Genomic DNA, 23,447 nt, shown 5'->3' on the forward strand with positions numbered 1-23,447 from the left:
TTTTTAACTTGATTCTGTACACGATACAATGTGTATATCTGTCACCACCATGAAAATGGAGGCTCCATGAGGCAAGAACTTGGCTCATTTTGTTCACTGCTGTGTCCTTGGTTTCCCAGAACATTACTTAGCACATAGTAGATACTTAATTATAATTTAGTGAACGAGTGACAGTAAGCACAGTAATATAAATTGTGGCTCTTAAAGAGGATAATACGGTCTGCCACTTTCTCAAGACTGTGCACAGGATCTTTTTGAGAGAAATGCCTGTTAATATCGTATAGGACGTGGGGATTCTAGAGCAATTTTAGAAGCACTTGCCTTAATAATTCATCATTTAGGAAAATCACATTCAGCCTTCCCCTTTGCGGATTTTTATCTTCTAGGCCAAGACCCTATGCCATCGCCTCAGCCCATTTCCTTCCGTGCCACCTGAGGTCACACCACAGGGGGTGTCAGTCACGCCTGCACCTACCAGCCAGCCTCTCCCTCTGACACCAGGGCTCCCCGGGCCTGGATCTGTAACACGTGCTGGAAAAGCTCTGGTAGAAATAACTTCAAGCCCCAAGGAGGACTCACACCCAAGTGTCTTCACCAGTCATCCACAAGTATCCTTACAGAACGCATCTGATCAGGTAAGTGTGGAAAATTGAAGCCACAGCCGGGTACCCTTGTGACCCTGAAAGAGCCCTTTTTTACCCTTTCCTTCTATATGGCGATGTTTCGAGAATATGCTGCTAGGAAGGAGCTGTTTTCACCCTTCTCCCCTGAGCAGAATGTAGAAATGCCTGACACTGATGGGGTTCAGGGCAGGCTGCCCTAAAATGTGCCACTGTGGCAATCTGGATTACTTCAAGCTGAAGACAGTTGAGGCCCAACAGACTCAAAAAGAACTTTTTACTTCCCTCTTCACTGCCTGAAAGAAATTAGATTAGGAGATTGAACCAGGAAAAGAGCTATTAATGTTACCACGATAAATTTTCTTGCATTAGAAACACTTCTCTGCGTGGTGTGACAAGCATGCATTTACCAGACCTTTCCTCTTCCCATCTTTCTGTGAATGTCTTCCTCCACTCCCAAGTCCCAGACCCCTGGCCCCTTCTCCTTAGCTCAGGATGGGATCTCAAACTCAGTGGCCTGTGAAACTCCCATCTTTGGGACTCCCATACATATGTAATTATATTTGTTTCTCTCCTGTTAATAGGTTTTATGTTGGCTTAATTATTAGCCCAGCTGAAGAAACTGGAAGGGAAGAAGGGAAAAGGGTTCCTCTCCTAACAGACAAGCCTGTATCCCAATTCAGAGCTAAGCAAGTCTATGGAAATATTCCACAATGGGTTTTATACCCACTTCAGGATTTAATGTCTTATTTAATGATATTCTATTTAGTGCTTCAGGCGAGGAGGAAGCCTTATTCACCTGCCCCACTTTTTCAGGAGCTGCAAACCCTTCTGACAGCTCCTCCTACTCAACATCTCAACTCTTTTTTTATGTTTCTTCCCCCTTTGCCGCAAACCTTAAGATAAAGCAAAGCCATCGTGACAATTTTGACTGAAGAAAATTATCCTGCTTCTACCCATTTTTTTTTAACACAAGCTCTACTTACATGCAAACATTTCCCTGCTAAAGAGGAATCCTGTTTACTCTGAATCTGCACTCGGTGTTAATGGAAGCTAGATGTTCACTATTGTCTCTGCTGGCATTGTGTTCCCCTGGGGAGAAACTGACCTACAGTCATTTCAACAGACATGTTTTCTTTAAACAAAGGGAAATCTGAAGTGTAGACTCCCCAGGAATCTACAAATAAATGACTATAAATATTAAGAGAATTTAGTAGCGTTGCTGAATACCAGGTTACTATAACAAAGCTAATTGTACTTTTACAGATCAGTAACATTGTTAGCAATTTAGATAAAGCAAAAAGATATAATAGCCAAGTATGTAGGAGCACAGACAACAAAGTGTTAGTCACTCAGTGGTATTTGACTCTTTGCAACCCTATGGACTGTAGCCCACCAGGCTCCTCTGTCCATGGGATTCTCCAGGCAAGAATACTGGAGTGGGTTGCCATTTCCTACTCCAGGGGATCTCCCCGACCTTTGTTCAGTCATATGGTCCATGAGGGTAGGACCATAGCTGACTGGAAGTGCTCTAACTCCTGAATCTGGAGGCACACAGTGGGCATTTAATAAAGATTTATTGACTGTGATTGAATTAAGCTGTAAGTGGAGTATTCCCTGGTAATTGGACCAAGTCATTGGTATAAACAGAGATGATCTCAGGGTTGGACTTTCAGTTTGAAAGCAATGACCTCTTAAGCTTTGGGGCAGGTCCAGTGCTCTGGGTTTGTTTTCTTAGAGAGGTTTTCTGCCTCTACCTCCTGCCAAGTGGTATTTAAGGTACTACCTTCTCGAACATGAACTCTTGAATTGAGGGAAATAAACAGGGTGGGAAACCTGAAAGATTTAATAAACTTCCAAATAGAGAAGATTGGGTTGGTTTGTTTTTTTGGCTGCACCACGCAGTGTGCATCTTAGTTCCCTGACCAGGGGTCGTTTCTGTGCCCCTGTGTTAGGAGCATGGAGCCTTAACCCCTGAACTACCAAGGAAGTCCCTGGAAGAGTTAGTTTTATTTCCATGTGACCCTTTCTTTTTAAAATTTATTTTTAATTACAGGATAACTGTTTTACAATATTGTGTTGGTTTCTGCCTTACATCAACATGTATCAGCCATAGGTATACATGTGTCCCCTCTGTTTTGAACATCCCTCCCACCTTCCATCCCACTCCAGCCCTCTGTGTTGTCACAGAGCCCCGGATTGAGTTCCCTGAGTCATACGGCACATTCCCGCTGGCTGTCTCTTTTACACATGGTAGTGTGTGTGCGTCCACGCTACTCTCTGCATTTGTCCCACCCTCCTTCCTGGCCTCCCCGTGTCCACAAGCCTGTCCTCTGTGTCTTCATCTCTATCCCTGCCCTGTGAATAGACTCATCAGTACCATTTTTCTAGATTCCATGCTGCTGGTGCTGCTGCTAAGTCGCTTCAGTCGTGTCCGACTCTGTGCGACCCCATAGACGGCAGCCCACCAGGCTCCCTCGTCCCTGAGATTCTCCAGGCAAGAACACTGGAGTGGGTTGCCACCATTTCCTTCTCCAATGCATGAAAGTGAAAAGTGCAAGTGAAGTCGCTCAGTCATGTCCGACTCTTAGCGACCCCATGGACTGCAGCCTACCAGGCTCCTCCGTCCATGGGATTTTCCAGGCAAGAGTACTGGAGTGGGGTGCCATTGCCTTCTCTGCTAGATTCCATATACACGCATTAATAGACGGTATTTGTTTTTCTCTTTCTGACTTACTTCACTCTGTATAATAGGCTCTAGGTTCATCCACCTCATTAGCCCTGATTCAAATTCATCCCTTTTTATGTCTGAGTAATATTCCATTGTGGTAACTTCCCTGGTAGCTCAGCTGGTAAAGAATCTGCCAGCAATGCAGGAGATCCCAGTTCAATTCCTGGGTAGGGAAGATCCCCTGGAGAAGGAAATGGCAACCCACTCCAGTATTCTTGCCTGGAAAATTCTATGGACAGAGGAGCCTGATGGGCTACAGTCCATGATGTCCCAAAGAGCCAGACACGACTGAGCGACTAAGCACAATATTCTGTTGTATTTATGTACCACAGCTGCTTTATCCATTCATCTGTCAGTGAACATCTAGGTTGCTTCCATGTCCTTGCTGTGATGAATATTGGGGTACATGTGTCTTTTTCATTTATGGTTTTCTCAGGGTATATGTCCATAGTGAGATTATTGGGTCATATGGTAGTTTTATTCTGGTTTTTTTAAGGAATCTCCAGACTGTCTTCCATAGTGGCTGTATCAATTTACATTTCCCTTTCCTTCATATCCTCTCCAGTGCAAGAGGGTTACCTTTTCTTCATACCCTCTCCAGCGTTTGTTTGCAGATTTTTTGGTGATGGCCATTCTGACTGGTGTGAGGTGATATCTCATCGTAGTTTCGATTTACATTTCTCTAATAATGAGTGATGTTGAGCATCTTCTCTTGTGTTTATCAGCCATCTGTATGTCATCTTTGGATAAATGTCTGTTTAGGTATTTTGCCCACTTTTTGATTGGGTTTGTTTTTCTGCTATTGAGTTGCATGAGCTTCAGGAATATTTTGGAAATCAATTCACTGTCAGTTGTTGCATTTGCTATTTTTTTCTCCCATTTGGAGGATTGTCTTTTCACCTTGTTTATAGTTTCCTTTGCTGTGCAAGAGCTTTTAAGTTTAATTAGATCCAACTTGTTTATTTTGGGGTTTTTTTTTGCATTACTCTAGGAGGTGTGAGCCTCACTTTTGATCATGGCATAAGACTTCAGCTTATTCTTGTAAGTCTTATTTCCAGCTTCATTTATCCTTGGATCTGTCATTGTATAACCTGGTTATCCATTTTCTCTACTGTATAAAGAGGTGAAAATAAATTATATCTATTTGCAGAACAGCTTGTGAAAGTATCGATAGTAACTGTTGTGGAGAGTCTGATTCGTAGAGTTTGTAATAGTATCAAAAGTCAACTCTTGTTAAAACAATGGCTCAAATTACTAAAATGCAGTAATTTTATATAAATAATTTTGAGAAAACTCTTTGTTCTCAATAGATCATAGATGAGATAACAGGGAACTTCAGCAAAGCAGTTCTTGGTTTGCGAGCTCACAACAAACTGCAGAAAGCTTGCGAGATCCTCGACGGACTGGCAGCCTTTATCCCAGGATTTTCTGAGTCAGCTCAGGTAAGCAGAGGGTGACTTGGCGGGGGGGAGGTATGAAGAGGAAATGAAAAAGAGAAAAAGAATAATAAAATAGAAAATAGATCATCTGGAGATTGTGCCTTGTGCAGAATTTAACATTATAAAAGTATTTTGTGGCGATTCAAATATTAGCAGGTGTTTGAAATACCTTCAGATTGGAAGATTGTAAATAATCGGTGACATTCTCAGAAATGCTGTGTTTATTTTCTTTTGTCTGTTTATCAGGTTACTGCCTTTCTGATACATCTGTTAGGAGAAATCATGGGAGACAAAAATAGATCCACTTCTTGAGGTAGATAGAGACGGACATCCTTGAAGCAGGCATCGAAAACCCCGTGATATCTGTATTTATAGCAGCCATCTTTGCCAGTGTTACTTCCCCCTGACTGGTCATGCCTCTCTTCTACTTCTTACACGTTAGTAATTAAGATGGTAGGATTAGTGAGAATTTTAAATTCTTCTTTTCCATTTCCTATATTTTCAAATATTCTGCTATAAGCACATAGGTGCAATCTGGGTTGGTTTATTTAGACTTTTTAATTACATAAATAGTATGTGCTTATTACTCAAAAATCAGAACAAAAACATTAAGTAAGAAATGGAAACCTTCACCATCTTGGTCCTTCTTGCCAATCGCATTCTCTAGATGTTACTCTCTGTAATTTGTTATGCGTAACCCTCCAGACTTTTGTCTATATGTACACAACTTTGCCAAAGAAGGCAATGGCACCCCACTCCAGTACTCCTGCCTGGAAAATCACATGGACGGAGGAGCCTGGTGGTCTGTAGTCCATGGGGTCACTAAGAGTCGGACATGACTGAGCGACTTCACCTGCACTTTTCACTTTCATGCATTGGAGAAGGAAATGGCAACCCACTCCAGTGTTCTTGCCTGGAGTATCCCAGGGATGGAGGAGGCTGGTGGGCTGCCGTCTATAGGGTCGCACAGAGTCGGACACGACTGAAGCGACTTAGCAGCAGCAGCAGCACACAACTTTGCTATTTTGTATTAACAAAAATGGGGTTAAATTATTAATATATACATTTTTCTGCTTCTTAATTTTTTTTCTTAATACTCTGTCATGGATATCTTTTCATAGCAGCATACAGACATGAACTCACTATTCTTGATGCGCATTTGAATATTTTTCATTTGTTTACCCTTGCAAACAGCATATCCATGAACATCCATGTACCTACATCTTTGAGTGCTTATGCAAACATCCCTCTGGGATAGAGAGCGAGAAATAGAATTGATGGACTCTTAAATTTTTAATCAATGACAAAATCGCCCTCCTAAAAGGCACCATTTTACACTCTCACAAGCCACGTCCTCACACTCTCACTTTTGCCAATTTCAAAGGCTTAGAAAAGAAAGAAAAGCATTTTATTGATCACTAAAGAGGCCAGACATTGTTTTATATATTTATTGCCCATTTTTATTTGTCCTCTGAATTACTTCTGTATGTCCTTCACTCATTTTTCCCCTTTGGGTTTTTTGGTCATTTTCTTATTTGTTAAGAATAAGAGAGCTTTACTATTGATATTAACTTTTGTTACGTAAGTTGCTGATATTTTAGCAACATGTCTTTTTAATTTTGTTGCATTTTTTATTTTGCAGAGGTCTTTAATACGTGTAACTTTGAAAATAACATTTCAAAACAAAAATTGTTATAACTGCAGTGGATATTCACTAAATATCTGTCAGCTAGCTTCACCTTATTTGTTGACCTTTTTTTTTTTTTTACTTGCAAACAACCCACAGAAAGGAAAATTGGTGTTTTCTGTTTCATTTAGGAATTCTCCTTGATCTGCCTTTTAAGTCTATCTTCAGTGCTTTGGAGGCCCTAACTACAAAGTGATAGTCTACTTGGTATTTCTGTCAGCATTGCTCTTTTCCTCAGCATTTCTTTTTCTTTTTAAGCTTCTGTTAATTAGATATTTGATCTGCTTATCACAGTGAAAAGGGTTGTGTTGGTTCCTTAGAATAACCAGAAACACACATCCTCCTTAGGTAACGTGTAACAATATATCTTCCTTCCCTGCCAAGTTGTAATATTGCTTCTTATAAAAATGCATTGGAAGTGTGTGAAGAACACAGAACTCCTTATTAGAACCCAAATTTAAAGCGGTCATAAACAGTGTATGTGTATGTGTCTGCTGAAATTCCAGGTCAGGGTCATCGATACCCTTACCGACCTGAATGAGCAGCTACTGCAGAGCCCATTTCTGAACAACAGCAACCCAGGCTCCAGAACGCCTGTGACCGTCTGCCTCTTTCACTCCCTCAACAATGTAATGAAAGCTGGTGAAGCAAGTCGGCCAAGACATGGGCATCGCGTCCAGCAGGTGGGTACAGTGTGTGCCAGTGGCCAACTCCGTTTAGAGACATTTTCATCTTGACAGATCAGGCATCGACATGGCCTTTCCCTAGACCTCTAGCTGCTGCTGCTGCTGTCGCTTCAGTCATGTCCGACTCTGTGCAACCCCACAGACGGCAGCCCACCAGGCTCCGCCGTCTCTGGGATTCGCCAGGCCCCTAGAGAGCCCAGCTAAACAGGCACCACTCAGGAGACTGCTCCATCAAGCCTGCTCCCAGTCTTCTCTCCACCCCACCACTGAGCCAAGAATACCTAGTGCTGAAATCTAGTGAATTCAGTGAAGGGTTTGGCATATAATAAACATTCCACTAAATAAATTATTTTTACCCTTCACATAGAAAGATGTTCAACATCACTCGTCACTAGGGAACTGCACATCAAATCACCATGAGATCCCACTTCACACCTAGACAGACAGACAAGTGTTGGCAAGGAGGCAGAGAAACTGGAACACTTATATGTTGTTGGATTGTAAAATGATGCAGCCACCTTGGAAAATGGTTTGACAGTTCCTCAAAATGTTAAAAAGAGAATTACCATGAGGCTTAGTAGCTTCACTCCTTGGTATGTACCCTCGTGTTCATAGCATTGTTCAAATAGCCAGGTAGCCTAACGAATGGGAACAGTGCAGTGTCCATGGTCTGATGAATGGGTAAGTAAAGTGTGGCATGTCCTTACTGATGGAATATTACCTAGCAACAACAACAACAAAAATGAAGTACTGATATGAGCTACAACATGGATGGACCTTGAAAACACTATGCTAAGTAAAAGCAGCCAAACATAGAAGATCACAGTTCCATTTATGTGAAATGTCCTGAAGAGGCAAGTCTATTGACACAGAATGTAGTTTAGCAGTTGCCTCCTGCTAAGGTAACTACTTGAGGGTAGGAGGGAAAAGGAGCGACAGAGGATGAGATAGTTCACTGGCATCACTGACTCAGTGGGCATGAGTTTGAGCAAACTCTGGGAGATAGTGAAGGACAGGGAAGCCTGGCGTGCTGCAGTCCGTGGGGTCGCAGAGAATCGGACATGACTTAGCGACTGAACAACAAAGGCGAGTACTGGTGGGAGTGGGGACTGGGATAGCAGAATGGACAGTGGCTGCCACTGGGTGCTGGGTTTATTTTAGTGAAGGTGAAAACGTTCTACAATTAGATCGTCGTTATAGTAGCACAGCCCTAAGAATATAAAAAACACTGAATTATATACTCTAAATGGGTGAATTATATGCGTAATTTCATTGCAAAAAAAGACTTTAGAAAACATTCATCATAAGCAGGTCTCAGGCAGCTTATGTCATGGAGCAAAGAAATAGTTCCCTGGGTGGCCCTCTTAGCTGATGCAAAGGATGATGTGTCCTTAGCTAGATGGCAAGTGCTCTCCGTGGGTCCTTCCACTGAGTGTCACCTTTCATTTCATCACTGTCAAGGTCCTTGTCCCCTTTTCCTCCCTCTCAAACTGTTGTCTGACTAACACCGAGGTTACACGAGCCACCTGGTATTGATGTTTCTCTCTAAATGCAGGTAGAAAATATGCTGAAAATGTCCTTGCTGAGCCTTGGGAGGATCCAGGAGGCTTTTCTGCAGCAGAATCGGTGTGCTGAGCCTGAGGTGACTCTGACCTCTTCCACTGCTGTCCTGATGCTGAGCAGGTAACAGGAGGGAGTTTCGTTTTAGGCTTTGGACTTTTAGGGAACTGTTGGGGGCCGGCGTGAGGCACTCCGCCCATGGCAAAGGTCATGAGGAAGGAGGCTCGACATACGCAAAGGTGGGATCGAGCCTCAGGAGTCCCCCTGGAAATCCTCGAGCATCTACCCAGAGCCTGCCTACTTTACTACTTTGTGCTCTTACCTACATCTCTGACTTTACGGGGGGCTGTCCCCCACCACCTCTTTCGGAGAAGGAGTTAACCTAGAGCTCCAGTTAATAAAAACTCCTGGGCGTGACAAGAGTGTTTTAACCTACGAACTCCTCTGAAGGTTCTCTAGCCTGACTGACAGGCTTGTCCGGCCACATGTGATTGCTCACAGCCTCCCAACCGTGAGAGGCACGAGATGCTTTAAACCTTCTAAAAACAGGTTCCTTAGAAAAGTTAGAAAGCTATTAGTATAAGTATAATGGGCTGATTAGAAATTGTATTGGTGAAGGGTTTTTTCATTTGTTGAGCCAATGTTTGTTGCTAAGTCTCCATATCCCCTGCCCTTACACACATGAATGAATATATAAAAGAAATAAGTATTAACCTTTGATATAAATCACGTTAGACCTTAGGCTAAGTAAATTCTTTCCTTAACTAAAACCCACTACACCCTCACCCTATAGGAATGTAACTTTATTTGGGTGGCGTCTGTTTTAAGAATAATCACCCCTGGAGAAATAAGTGTCCTGGTTGACTGACCGCTGTCACAAGGAGAGGGTCGTAAATTGTCAGCAGGCCCCCTGGCCAGAAGATGATGTAACACCCCTAAGACCTCTGTATACATTTGTATGAAGCACCTGACTTTGATAAAAGTCAGGACTGCTGACCCCGCGTGACTTTTGCATAACATCTCAGTGTATAAAAGTAGACCATGGAAAATAAAGAATTGGGATCAGTTCCTCGAAAGACTGGTCTCCCCATGTCTCTCTCTCACTCTGGCTGAGTCTCCATCTGGAGCGCGAAACCCACCATGCTTACTAATTATGCCTGGGCTTCTAAGATCCGACCGGGGAGGCCTCAGTGTCTCCTCTCCTTCGGGAGAACGGAAGGACGCCTGCGGCCTACGTAAGTGGTGCAAGCTTCTTGTCTTGAAGTTTTATTGGTCCCCCGCGTAAACCAAGCTACTCAGCCTCTTTTCTCCACTGAATTTTCCTACTGAGCTATCCTCATTCTATTACTCTTTATATCTTTGATGAATAAATAATTAAATAGGTCGCCGATGCCGTCCCCGCTTCGAATACCCTGGATCAGCCGGGGCTGGACCCCGACAGGGAACAAAGAGCAATTGATTTCCATTCAACTTCTTTTTCTTTAGGCAAAACATATCAACATTGCCTCTGAGCTCTTACACCCTCGGTGACCCAGCCCCTGTGAGGTTAGGCTTTCCATCGGCGTCTGCCCTGGAGGAGCTCTTGAAAAAACACCCAAGAGTTGATGTCCAAGTGAGTATGAAATTGATTCTGATCAGAATGAACATGGGATGTGAAAGTGTAGGCTGAGCAGACAGAATGAGAGAAAGTCATGTGTGCTAATTTCTGTTTCACGCTGGCAGGAATGGAGGACTCTTAAACATGACCCCTGCTAGAGGTTGGGAGCATTAAACAGACTTCTAGGCTCACTACGCTTTTGGGTTATGATTTGAACTGATCTGAACTCTTCAGTTTTTATACAAAACTGGAAATCTCTAAATAATCACCAACTCAGTGTACCAACCTAGTCATGTCAGCATATTTAATTTCTTTCGGCAATCACCTAACAAACGGAAGTAAGATTGTAGCCTTATCCTGGAGAGCAGAATTCTTACTTCCTAGTAAAATGAATCCTCTAAGTACTGAGGTGAAACAAAAATACTAATAATTCAGAGGGTCTCAAGCAAATGACTCATCTTTAATTAGCTGCTTCTTCCTTGTAGAATGTTATAATGAGAAATATTTCAAATGTTAGCCAGGGGAAATCCCGGCATTTACTTTGATATCCGATCCCTTATTACCTACCAGCGTGTTATTTATAAATTTGTGGGCAGTTGAAGAAGCTGAAGTGTTCTTGTCTCTAGGTAACAGGACTGGCTTTCAATCCCTTCAGAGACTTTGACAAGAAGAAGATTGTTGGAAGCGTCGGGAGTGTGTTACTAAGCTCTAATCATAAATTGCTTCAAGTCCATGACTTAATGGAGGATATTGAGGTATGACTTGATTATTAGGGAATAAAAAAGAAGGAAATTGGATCCTGGAGAATAGGATGGGAATTTACAGCAACTGAAGGGAATCATTTTAGACTTATGGGCATGCCGTTGTTTTGTTATTCATGTCATTACTTAGGATTCTACAGAGAGACCCCCTCACACTTGGGAGAAAGCATTTTAGGTCTGAGACTATATACTTCCTTGTAGATCCCTGGCACCGTGTTACCTGCTAGCACAGAGGACGACCTAGCAGGTTCTACTCCATTATCATGAAGAAGGAGTCTGAAAATCAGCCATCGACGAACCCTCTTAAACTTGGAAATTAATGACCTGTCTCTTATTCTAGATCGTGCTCTGGAGAAATACGAGCGTGGAAACCCACCCCACCAGCCTCAACATGAGCACAGACCACTTTACTATCATGGTGAATGTCACCTCCCTGGAGAAGTCCCTGGTAGTGTGCATAGAGCCTGAAGGCCCCCTGTCACTGACACTCCACCTGGGGTTCCAGCACCAGCCCAACCTCACCCACTTCCACCTGCCGAAGGAGAAGGTGTCGCAGAAAGGTAAGCCCCAACCGGATGCCAGAAACTTTAGAATGCATGTTGTTCTTTTTTTTTTTTTTTTTTTTTAACTTTTTATTTTGAGATAACAAAAAACAACTGAGATCATTCACATGCAATTATAAAAAGTAAAACCCAGAGATCTTACGTGCCTGCTGCCCACTTTCCCTAATGATTACTCCTGCATAACCACGGTTCAGTGTCGCAACCGGGAAGTGACACTGACCCAACGCATTGATCTTCCTTGGATTTCGCCAGTTTTGCCAGCACTCTTGTAATCACTTTTCAAGTGACTCTTCCTGTTAAACAGAGCTGCTGAGCCAGCACCTCTCACTGGCAGCTGGCCAGCTACAAATTGTGTCTGCATCACCGGCAGGCTCTTTCCTGATTCCGAGCATGTCCTCTGTCCTCCTTGCTGATCTTGGCAATAATATCATGTCCTCAGAAACTGGAAGGGATCTTGGAGATCCTTCGGCTCAGATTTCGTGTTTGAAAGATGAGAAAACTAGGTTGTCTGGGTGACCTGCCTTGGCCCTTAGCAGCCAGCTGGAGACAAAGCCAGGCCCGAAACCCAGCCTCCAGTGTGCAGACCAGGACCTGGAGCTGCTCTTTGCCTGCCCACATGTCGCCCTTGGGTTTCTCTTGTTACCAAGGTTCTCGTTATCATTTTGATGTGTGATTATTTCATTTTTCTAAAGCTCATAATACATTCTAATTCCTTAGACCAAAATCTTCATTTATCAAAAACATATAATTTTTTTTTATGGAACAGGAGTCATCCAGAACCCCAGATTATATCACCGGTCATTTTCTTTAAAACCATTTATGATGCGAGGCTTCTTGTTTCCCCATTTGTAAAATAATAACAATAGTAGACCCTTCTGAAGAAAGGTTCTGATGGTATTTTTGTCCTCTTTGAAAGGCAGCTAAGCACTTTTGTTTGTTCTCAGATGAGGAATACACATGGGTGCTGACGCCAGAGAAACTGCGGTACGGGGTTGGCACCTACTACATAACAGCTGTGTTGGATAAAAGCAAAGAGGGCACTCAGCGGACGCCCACCCAGCTCTCGGTGGTCACTGCCGTCACTCAGTGCTATTTCTGGGACAGCCTCAACAGCATGTGGAAGAGTAGTGGATGCCAGGTCAGAAGCTGCCCACCTCTTTTTTCTTTTTTTTAATATTGTTTTCATTGAAATATGGAGAAGGCAGCGGCACCCCACTCCAGTACTCGTGCCTGGAAAATCCCATGGACGGAGGAGCCTGGTAGGCTGCAGTCCATGGGGTCGCTAAGAGTCGGACACGACTGAGCGACTTCACTTTCACTTTTCACTTTCATGCATTGGAGAAGGAAATGGCAACCCACTCCAGTGTTCTTGCCTGGAGAATCCCAGGGACGGGGGAGCCTGGTGGGCTGCCGTCTCTGGGGTCACACAGAGTCGGACACAACTGAAGCGACTTAGCAGCAGCAGCAGCATTGAAATATGATTGCTTTACAATATTGTGTTGGTTTCTGCTGTACAACAAAGTGAATCAACCATATACTCATATCCCCTTCCGCTCCCCTCTCTAATTCATCACAGAGCACTAAGCCTGAGCTTCCTATGCTTCACAGCAGGTTCCCGCTAGTATCTGTTCACACATGGAAGTGTGTATGTGTTAAGTTGCTTCAGTCGTGTCCAACTCTTTGCAACCCAGTGGACTACAGCCTGCCAGTCTCCTTAGGCAAGAATACTGGGGTGGGATGCCATGTCCTCTTCCGGTATCTTCCCTGGAAGCATATATATGTCAGTCCTAATCTCCCAATTTGTCCCCTTCGCCCCCTGTGCCCACATGTCCATTCTCTGCATCCGCATCTCTAGTCCTGCCCTGGAAATAGATTCATCAGCACCATTTTTCTAGATTCCACATACATGCGTTAATATGTGATATTTGTTTTTTTCTTTCTGATTAACTTCACTCTGTATGATAGACTCTAGGTCCATCCACATCTCTACAAATGAACCAGTTTTGTTCCTCTTCATGGCTGAGTAATATCCATTGTATATATGTACCATGTCGTCTTTTCCATTCATCTGTCTTTGGACATTAGGTTGTTTCCATGCCCTGGCTATTGTAAATAGTGCTGCAATAAACTCTGGTGTACATGTGTCCTTTTGAATTATGTTTTCTCAGGGTATATGCCCAGGAGTCAGATTGCAGGGTCACATGGTAGTTCTAGTTTTAGTTTTTTAAGGAACCTCCACACTGCTCTTCACAGTGGCTATATCAGCTTACATTGCCACCAGAAGTGTATGAGGGTTCCCCTTCCTCCACATCCTCTCCAACGTTTATTGTTTGTATATGTTTTGATGATGGCCATTCTGACCAAAGTGAGGTGACACCTTATTACAGCTTTGATTTACATTTCTCTAATAATTAGTGGGGCTTTCCTGGTGGCTCAGATGGTAAAGAATCTGCCTGCCAGTGCAGGAGACACAGGTTCAGATCCCTGGGTCTGGAAGATCCCCTGGAGAAAGAAGTGGCAACCCACTCCAGTATTGCCTGGCAAATCCCATGTACGGAGGAGCCTGGCAGGCTACAGTCCATAGGGTCACAAAAGAGTTGGACACAATTTAGAGACTAAACAACAATTAGTGATGTTGAGCATCTTTTCATGTGTCTCTTGGCCATGAATGTCTTTGGAGAAATGTCTATTTAGGTAGAAGCTGCCCAATCCATTTCAGCTGGCAATAAACTCAGTGCCCCGTCACCTCGTTTGGGATGGCCCCCAAAGAAAAAGCATCAGAAGGGAGATAAATCAGCCTAGATAAAAGGGGGAGGTGTGTGTGGTGGGCTGGGAGAGCATGTCCCTTCTGAGCAAGCTTGTGCTTTAGATTTTTTTTTCTTTTTTTTCTTATTTCACTAGGTCTTCATTGCTGCACACAGGCTTTCTCTAGTTGCAGCGAGCGAGGGCTGCTCTTCATCGCAGTGTACAGACTTCTCATCGTAGTGGCTTCTCTTGTCGGGAATTACAGGCTCTAGGTGCATGGGCTTCAGTAATTGCAGCACATAGGCTCAGTATTTGTGGCAGAAGGGCTTAGTTGCTCTGTAGCATGTGACATCTTCCTGGACCAGGGATTGAACCCATGTCCCCTGCATTGGCAGGCAGATTCTTATCCACTCTACTACCAGGGAAGTCTTTAGATTTGTGCTTTAGATTTGTCACTTCTTGCCCAAACATTAGTCCATGGTAAATCTGACAAGGTACATAAAATAAGGCAAGTGGTACATGGAAGTTGATCAACTCTACGAGTACTAAATATGCAGTGAGTAAATGAGGCTGACTTTCTTTTGCAAAAAAGAGCTTTTGTCACTTCTCCGTCTTTTGGCTAAGATCAAGTGTAGTATCAGTTATAGTTTAATAGCTGATATGCCCTCATCATACAAAATGCCAGGCTGTATGAAGTACGAGCTGGAATCAGGATTGCCAGGAGAAATATCAGTAACCTCAGATACGCAGATGACACCACCCTTATCACAGAAAGCAAAGAACTAAACAGCCTCTTGATGAAGGTGAAAGAGGAGAGTGAAAAAGTTGGCTTAAAAGTCAACTTTCAAAGAACTAAGATCATGGCATCCAGTCCCATCACTTCATGGCAAATAGATGGGAAAACGATGGAAACAGAGACAGACTTTATTTTGGGGGGCTCCAAAATCACTGCAGATGGTGACTGCAGCCATGAAATTAAAAGATGGTTCCTCCTTGGAAGAAAAGCTATGACCAACCTAGACAGCATATTAAAAAGCAGAGACATTACTTTGCCAACAAAGGTCCATCTAGTCAAAGCTATGGTTTTTCCAGGAGTCATGTGTGGATGTGAGAGTTGGGCTATAAAGAACACTGAGTGTCGAAGAATTGATGCTTTTGAACTGTGGTGTTGGAGAAGACTCTTGAGAGTTCCTTGGACTGCAAGGAGATCCAACTAGTCCATCCTAAAGGATATCAGTCCTGAATATTCATTAGAAGGACTGATGCTAAAGCTGAAGCTCCAATACTTCGGCCACCTGATGTGAAGAACTCACTCCTTGGAAAAGACCTCATTTTTTCACTCATATCAAAGGGTAACCACTGGCTGGAATTTGGTATATGCAATGACAGATTTTATTTTCTTGGGCTCTAAAATCACTGTGGACAGTGACCGCAGCCTTGAAATTAAAAGACGCTTGCTTCTTGGAAGGAGAGCTATGACAAACCTAGACAGCATATTAAAAAGCAGAGACATCACTTTGCCGGCAAAGGTCCGTGTAGTCAAAGCTGTGGTTTTTCCAGTAGTCATGTATGGATTTGAGAGCTGGACCGTAAGAAAGGCTGAGCACCGAAGAACTGTGGCTTTAGAATTGTGGTGCTGGAGAAGATTCTTGAGAGTCTGTCAAGGAGATCAAACCAGTCAATCCTAAAGGAAGTCAACCCTGAATATTCACTGGAAGAATTGATACTGAAGCTGAAACTTCAATACTTTGGCTACCTAATGAGAAGAGCCAGTTCATTGGAAAAGACTGATGCTGGGAAAGAGTGAAGGCAAAAGGAGAAGAGGGTAGCAAAGGATAAGATGGTTAGACAGCATCACTGACTGAATGGACATGAATGTGAGCAAACTCTGGGAGATAGTGAAGGACAGGGAAGCATAGCGTGCTGCAGTCCATGGGGTCGCAAAGAGTTGGATGTGACTTAGCGACTGAACAACAATAGATGCATTCTTTCAGCAAGTATGTATTGAGCATCTTCTACATACCAAACCCATGTATAGGAGCTATCGATGGATAGGACAGTGCCTAGTGAGGAAGATTGGTAAACATGGATTCATGAGTGATGGTTTGCATGCTCTAGGTCTTTGTGTAAATGGTACCATACTGTTATATCCTTTTAAACTTGCTTTGTTAACTCAGCATTGATATATCCGGGTTGATATATCTGGCTTCAGTCCATTCATTTTATCTGCTGTATAGTAGCCCATTCGTTTGCCCCTACTTCCTTATTGACTGGTTTGTATGTTCTGCTGTTAGCAGACACAGAGGTGGTTCTGATTTCTCCTGGTTGTAACCAGTGCTGACAGAGACGTCCTTTTTCACGTTTCCTTATGCATGTGTGCAGAGTCCTCAGGATATGCATTCAGAACTGGAATCTCAGGATCCAAGGAGTTTGCACTTCTTCCGTTTTACTAAATGCTGCCAAGCTGCTGTGCCCATCAGTTGTCCCAGATCACATTAGCACCAGCGGAGAATGAGCCACCAGACCTTCTTTTCCAAATCTGTGTGTGTGTGTTTATGTTTTACGTGTGTCCCTTCCTTAGCATGCCGGTCAGTCAGTCACCATCTTGCCTGTCATTCCAGGTCGGGCCGCAGAGCACGCTGGTAAGGACACAGTGTCTCTGTAACCACCTGACCTACTTCGGCAGCGATTTCTTCCTTGTGCCCCGGACGGTGAATGTGGAAGATGTGGCTGAGCTGTTCCTTCGAGTGACCAGCAACCCGGTCGGGGTGTCCCTGCTGGCCAGCCTTGTCGGAATCTACATGCTCATATTCATGTGGGCTTGGAGGAAGGACCAGGCCGATGCACAGAAGGTGATGAGACTTTGACTCTGAAAGCTTTGTCACAGTGTCTTGAGTATGTTGAACAAGAGAAAGGAAAAAAGAGATACCTTTATTGAAAAGAGGCAGGTGAGTGAAGTAGCTCAGTTGTGTCCGACTCTTTGCGACCCCATGGACTATAGCCTACCAGGCTCCTCTGTCCATGGGATTTTCCAGGCAATAGTACTGGAGTGGATTGCCATTTCCTTCTCCAGCAAATCTTCCCGACCCAGGGATCGAACCCAGGTCTCCCACATTGTAGACAGACACTTTACCGTCTGAGCCACCAGGGAAGTCCACCTTTATCAAAAAGAAGCAGGTAGTAAAAATTCCAGTGGGACTTCTCTTAACATTTCTCTCCATGTCTACTGTCTCAAGGCCCAGGGACTTATCTCTATTTCTCCATTTTTTTTTTTCTTTTAGCCAAGGTTGAATCCTCATATGATTCATTTAGGTAAGGAATAAGCCAAAAGAAAACACACAGAGAATTTAACTATAATCAAATGCACGTTTATCTCACTTAATACATTGGATATGAAAGTTATGGATAAGTCCAAAAAGTTATAATTTAATGTAACTGCAATATGTAAGAAACCTGTATGGAACCTTTTTTTAAACAAAAAATCCTTTGACAGCTTCCTTCTAATTTCTGTTCTATATCTTTCTCATCCTTGCTTCCCTACATGTGGAAATTCTAGAATATGTGAATATGCTGTGGGTGTGGAATTACCAATTTTAGTAAATAAAAATACAAGGCACCCAGTTAAATTTGAATTTCAAATAAATAGTGAATACATATTTAGTATAAATATGACCCCAAATTATTCTGGAATTCACATTTAGCTAGGTGTCTTATATCTTATCTGATAACCCTTTCTGGATGGGGAGAAAGGGGAGAGATTTAGAGGTCCCAGACCCGATCAGTTGATTTTATGACTGTTTCATTCTCGTGACATAAACCCTGGACTTTCAACCCATAGCCCCCACTTTTATCACTTAGGTCTACTTGTCTGTTTTACCTTCTCCCCCATCTCACCCTTGCTTTCCTCGGAGTCACCAAAGCTGCCGCAGTGTATCCTCCTGCTTCTCGCTGGGCTGTAAGGAGTGAAGATCTGCTGGTTTTCTTGGTTGTGCTTTTTCCTGCAGGTGAAGGTCACCATCCTGGCTGATAATGACCCCAGCTCTCAATTCCACTACCTTATCGAGGTCTCCACGGGCCATAGAAGAAGGGCCGCGACGACAGCCAACGTGAGTGCAGTGAAGCTTCTTCCCTCACTGCTCGGCGCTCTCTGCCATGCGAGCTGCACTCTGATACCCTTGCTGACATCCTGGCACCCAGTCATCCTTCACACAGATCCTGGAGGGCGGTCATCCTGGTTCTCAACTCTCCATCTAGGCCTTCTCTGACGACCCAATGGTTGAGACTCCGTGCTTCCACTGAGGGGACATGGGTTCGATCCCTGGTCAGGGAACTAAGATCCCATATGCCATGGGGTGCAGCCAAAAAACTTTTAAAAATTGTACATTTGAAGAGCCCTTTCTGCTTGTCTAAGGCCCCAGGACCTCATCTCAGTACAGTTTTCTCTGTCTTCATCTTTCCCCTTAGAGATAAATCAAAAGACTCATGTTATAACTTGCCGTATCTTATCTTTTCTTTGTCCTGGTTTAGGTAGTTATCACCCTTTATGGATCAGAGGGGCGGAGTGAGCCCCACCACCTCTGTGACTCCCAGAAGGCAGTCTTTGAACGCGGGGGACTGGATGTGTTCCTCCTGGGCACTCCATCCTCTCTGGGGGAATTGCACAGCCTGCGGCTCTGGCATGACAATTCTGGCGCCAGCCCTGCTTGGTAAGTACCCGAATCAGGCTGGTGTGCTGCTTCTCTGCAGCATTCTGGGGAAAGACCTGCACGGCGTCACGGTAAAGAACTATAATGTTTTGGATCAAATAGTAACAAATACCTGTTTGATTTTAATTTATGTTTCTTTCTTTTTAATATTTTCTTGACTGCACCATGCAGTATGTGGGATCTTAGTTCCCCGATCAGGGATCAAACCCATGCCCTTTGGCATGGGACGTGCAGTGTCTTAACCACTGGACCACCAGGGAATTACCCGTTAGATTTTAATTTCAAAGCTGTCTACAAAAAAGAAAACCTAGAAAGAAATATTAAAAATTAAGATATTTTATGAGAGGGAGAATGATAGATTTTTTAAAAAACATCTTTTAAATTATTTATTTTGGCTGTGCCAGATCTTTGTTGCAGTCAGCAGGGGCTCCTTCCCAGTTGCAGGGTGCAGGCTTCTCATCGCAGCGGCTCCTCTTCTCGTGGCTCATGGCCTTTAGGGTGCGGACTTGGTAGTCGTGGCGCACGGGCTTAGCTGCCCCGCAGCATGTGGGATCTTCCCAGACCAGGGATCGAACCCGTGTCCTGTGCATTGGCAGGGAGATTCTCAACCACTGGACCAGCAACGGAGTCCCAGATTTTTTTCCATTAAACATTGTCACTATTGTGAACAGAAAATAATAACAATGAAACATTGCCCCAAAGTAGCGTAAGTTAAAAGTATCTCTAAATACAGAAAGCATCTTTAAAGAGTATTTAATACGTGACTATATAGAGAATACACTTCGGGTCAAAATGAAGAGCTTAAGGAGAGGGGAAGGAGTGGAATCACAGTTGGGATGTCCCGCAAGAGTTAGAGAACGGTCAGTGAGGAGTGTGTGTGCCTGCCCTGTGCTGGGTCCAGATGCTCCCACACTTCCTTCAGCAGCACTCTGAGAATTACGAGAAGTGAGTGGAGAAAGTAGATGATAAAAATGAATTAAGGATGAAGATCATTGGTTTGTTGGGATTAGGAAAAAGGAAGGCCGTGAAGTCAAAGGTCTCAGTGTGTGTGTTAGTTGCTCAGTCGTGTCCAACTCTGCAACCCCATGGACCCATGAACTGTAGCCCACCAGGCTCTTCTGTCCTTGGAATCTGGCTTGCCTTTGGATCTTTCTGACCCAGGGATCCAACCCAGGTCTTCCACATTGTGGGCAGATTCTTTACCACTGAGCCACCAGGGGGGCAGCCCCAAAGATCTCAGACCCAGGTTTGAGAACTGACCCAGAAACAAGTCAGTTGCTGAATATTTCCCACCTGAAAGGAATATGCATCCAGCCTAAAATTGTTAGCACAAGAAGTCCTTCCCAGGAATTCCTTGGCAGTCCTGTGGTCAGGACTCCACACTTTCACTGCCAAGGGTCTAGGTTCAATTCCTGGTTGGGGAACTAAGATCACACAAGCTGCATGGCACGGCCAAAAAGAAGTTTTTAAAAAGTCCTTCTCTGCTAGACTAGAGGCACCAACCATAAGGCCAGGAAAGCCGGATGATTTTCCTGCTGCTTCCATCCTGTTCAGGTATCTACAGAGCAGTTTGTTCCACTGTTGTTCCACTTTCTTTTATAAAGGTAAATAGGGTATAATAAGCACTTGAAAGATGCTCAGCATCATTGGTTATCAGGAAATGCAAATTAAAACCACAGCAATAGCACTAGACACCCACTAGAATGAGTAAAACTGAAAGGTGGAGTGAGGTGGGGAGCAGTTAAGAGCTCTCACACGCCGCTGGAGGGATGTAAACCAGTACAGCCTTGGTGAAGAGCAATTTGGCACTTTTCTTGTAAGGTTGAACATACGTTTACCCTATGACCCAGAAATTCCACTCCTAGTTATTTACTCAAGATAAGTGAAAACGTATGTCCACTCCAAGTCTTACACAAATACTTTCATAGCAGCTTTATGAAAAATAGCCTCAAACTGGAAACACACAAATGTCCATCAGCTGAATGAATAAACAAATGTTAGTGTGTTCATTTGGTGGAATATGACTCCTGACAAAAAGAACAATCTACTGATACAGCAACATGGGTGAATCTCAGAAAGCATTATGTTGAGCAAAAGAAGCCAGACACACAAGAATATGTGAAATTCTGAAAAAAGCAAATTAACCTGTAGAGAGAGGAAGTATATCAGTGGTCACCTGGACCCCAGGGTGAGCCTGAGGAGGGCTGACTGGAAAGGGGGCACAGGAGAACTTTTCAGGGTGGCGATGGTGGTGCGTATTATACAGGTGTATACAGTTGTCCACAATGCAGTGAACAGTACTTTTTATTTTTATTTTTTTGGCTGTACTCCATGGTTTGCAGGATCATAGTTCCTCAACCAGGGATCAAACTTGTGCCCTTGGCAGTGAAAGCCCAGAGGCCTAACCACTGAACTGCCAGGAAATTCCCTGAACTATATTCCTTAAATGGGTGCCTTTGATCCTATGTAAATTATACCACAACAGAGTTGATTTTTTTTTCAAGTGTGTTTATAAGGGAAAGTCTAGAGCTATATACACTAAATTATTACCAATAGTTATCCCTGGGTAGTAGGATTATGAATTTTTAAGTTTTTCTTTAGGGTAGTTGTAGTTACTTCCAAAAGTTTTAACAAGATTTTATAATTATTAGAAATACATTTTTTAATTTAAATAGATATTTCTCTTTGAGGAAACACATAAAGGAATTCACAACACATAAAGGAATTCACACCTATATGATATTTTCCATTTTTCTTACTTTTATCATCGGTTTATATCAATTCTAATTTTATATGGAGTCTTATAATATTTTTTGACTTTTAATGATTTTATGCTCCTCAGGGGATAGAGATGTTGACTTAGTCATAGTTGTATTCTCAATAGCACATACAGTGCCAAAATTATAGTAGGACTCAATAAATATTTGTTATAATTGAGAATTACAGTCAATAGTGTAACCATAAATATTTGTTACAATTCTCAAGAGTTAACTGTTCACTTCTAGACTTTGTTATTAAGGCTCTTTCAAAGAATTTGCAAAAGTAATAGATGTTTGAATACAAAAAACTTGGAAAACACAGAGAAGCAAAAGAACTATCCACCCCCAATAAAAAGCAGACTGCCAGCATTTTTTCTTAGGAAATGACTATGCTTTCTGTATCTTTCTACTGATCATACTGAATGTATCAACTAGATTGTTCTGACACACATTAGATTCTCTGTTTCTCTTCTGTATGAAAGAAGGAGAGCAGAGAAAAAAAACGGGTGACTACTTTCTCACCAATCAGAAAACGAATATTTTCTCCTTTTTTATACTTTGCTATTAAATGAAAGCTTTAACAAGTAGCTAAGTTTAAATCAAATGCAACTTAGTCACCTGTGATTTTATTAACTGCTTCAAAAGAGAGTCCCAGAAATAATTTTAGCTTTAAAGCGATCTGTGCTCCTCACACAGAAAATAACTTCCAACTGAAATAAGAATTTTGACCAGAGAGATTTGAATGGTTTCGTATAGACTTTTGGAGAAGTAGCATCCTTACAGTAAAGGAGATTAGCCGACTAGGTGCAAGGTGAAGTCAAACAGGCAGAGCAGAGGTTCTGCAGGACAGATTGGTTGATGGTTGAAATCAGGGGAGAAGATAGAGACACATGGTAAAAAAAACTGGGGTTGAAAAGAGGATGAAGTTTCAGGACCTGTTGCTCTGAAGCCAAGATGAAGCTGCAGAGCCAAACAAGTCATTAATATAAACATTAAAGCCCACTCCCCATGTACACCCCCTTAGACCCTAGTGGTGAAAGATGGAGGCAGATGGGATGTTTACAAAGGTGGGGGGGTGCTGTCACTTGTAGGAAGAAGAAATCTTAAGGAATAGAAACACACACTGACTATTCCAGGCTATAGAAGTCTGCATTCTGATATTTGGTACGTTAACTCCTTTAGAGGTTGGGAAGGAAAAAGTGGGATCAGATCTCATTTCTTTCTTTGGCTCTTGCCCCTACAATGAAGCAGAATCTGTTTACTTGGACACCCTCTGTCAATAAAAGATTTTATTTTTTTATTTTTATTGCAGTATGATTGACGTACAACTTTACATTTGCTTCAGGTCTGCAACCTAATGATTTGATGTTTGTATGTATTGTGAAATAATCCCCATAAGTCTAGTTAACAAGCATCACCATACGTAGAGAATTTTTTTCTCATTGTGAGAGTTAAGATCTGCTCTTGTAGCTGTTTTCATATATGCGACACCATGTTATTAACCACAGTCGCCATGCTGTATGTTACATCCCCTTGGCTTATTTTATAGCTGGCCGTCTGTACCTTTTGACTCTCCTGACCTTTGCCTTTACA

At 42.9% G+C, this 23,447-nt stretch overlaps 1 protein-coding gene across 1 annotated transcript in view; it reads left to right on the forward strand.

Annotated features, from left to right (window-relative positions):
- Nucleotides 1-23,447, forward strand: part of PKD1L3 (polycystin 1 like 3, transient receptor potential channel interacting) — a 78,431-nt gene that overhangs the window by 11,905 nt on the left and 43,079 nt on the right. The window contains 11 exon segments of the mRNA XM_055553545.1: nucleotides 387-635; nucleotides 4,662-4,793; nucleotides 6,984-7,151; nucleotides 8,719-8,846; nucleotides 10,209-10,335; nucleotides 10,947-11,075; nucleotides 11,422-11,641; nucleotides 12,589-12,782; nucleotides 17,011-17,241; nucleotides 18,394-18,495; nucleotides 18,917-19,095. Coding sequence (XP_055409520.1) covers nucleotides 387-635; nucleotides 4,662-4,793; nucleotides 6,984-7,151; nucleotides 8,719-8,846; nucleotides 10,209-10,335; nucleotides 10,947-11,075; nucleotides 11,422-11,641; nucleotides 12,589-12,782; nucleotides 17,011-17,241; nucleotides 18,394-18,495; nucleotides 18,917-19,095 — 1,859 coding nt within the window.

This window comes from Bubalus kerabau, chromosome 17 (genome assembly GCF_029407905.1).
Source record: "Bubalus kerabau isolate K-KA32 ecotype Philippines breed swamp buffalo chromosome 17, PCC_UOA_SB_1v2, whole genome shotgun sequence".
In the NCBI taxonomy this organism is placed as follows: Eukaryota; Metazoa; Chordata; class Mammalia; order Artiodactyla; family Bovidae; genus Bubalus; species Bubalus kerabau.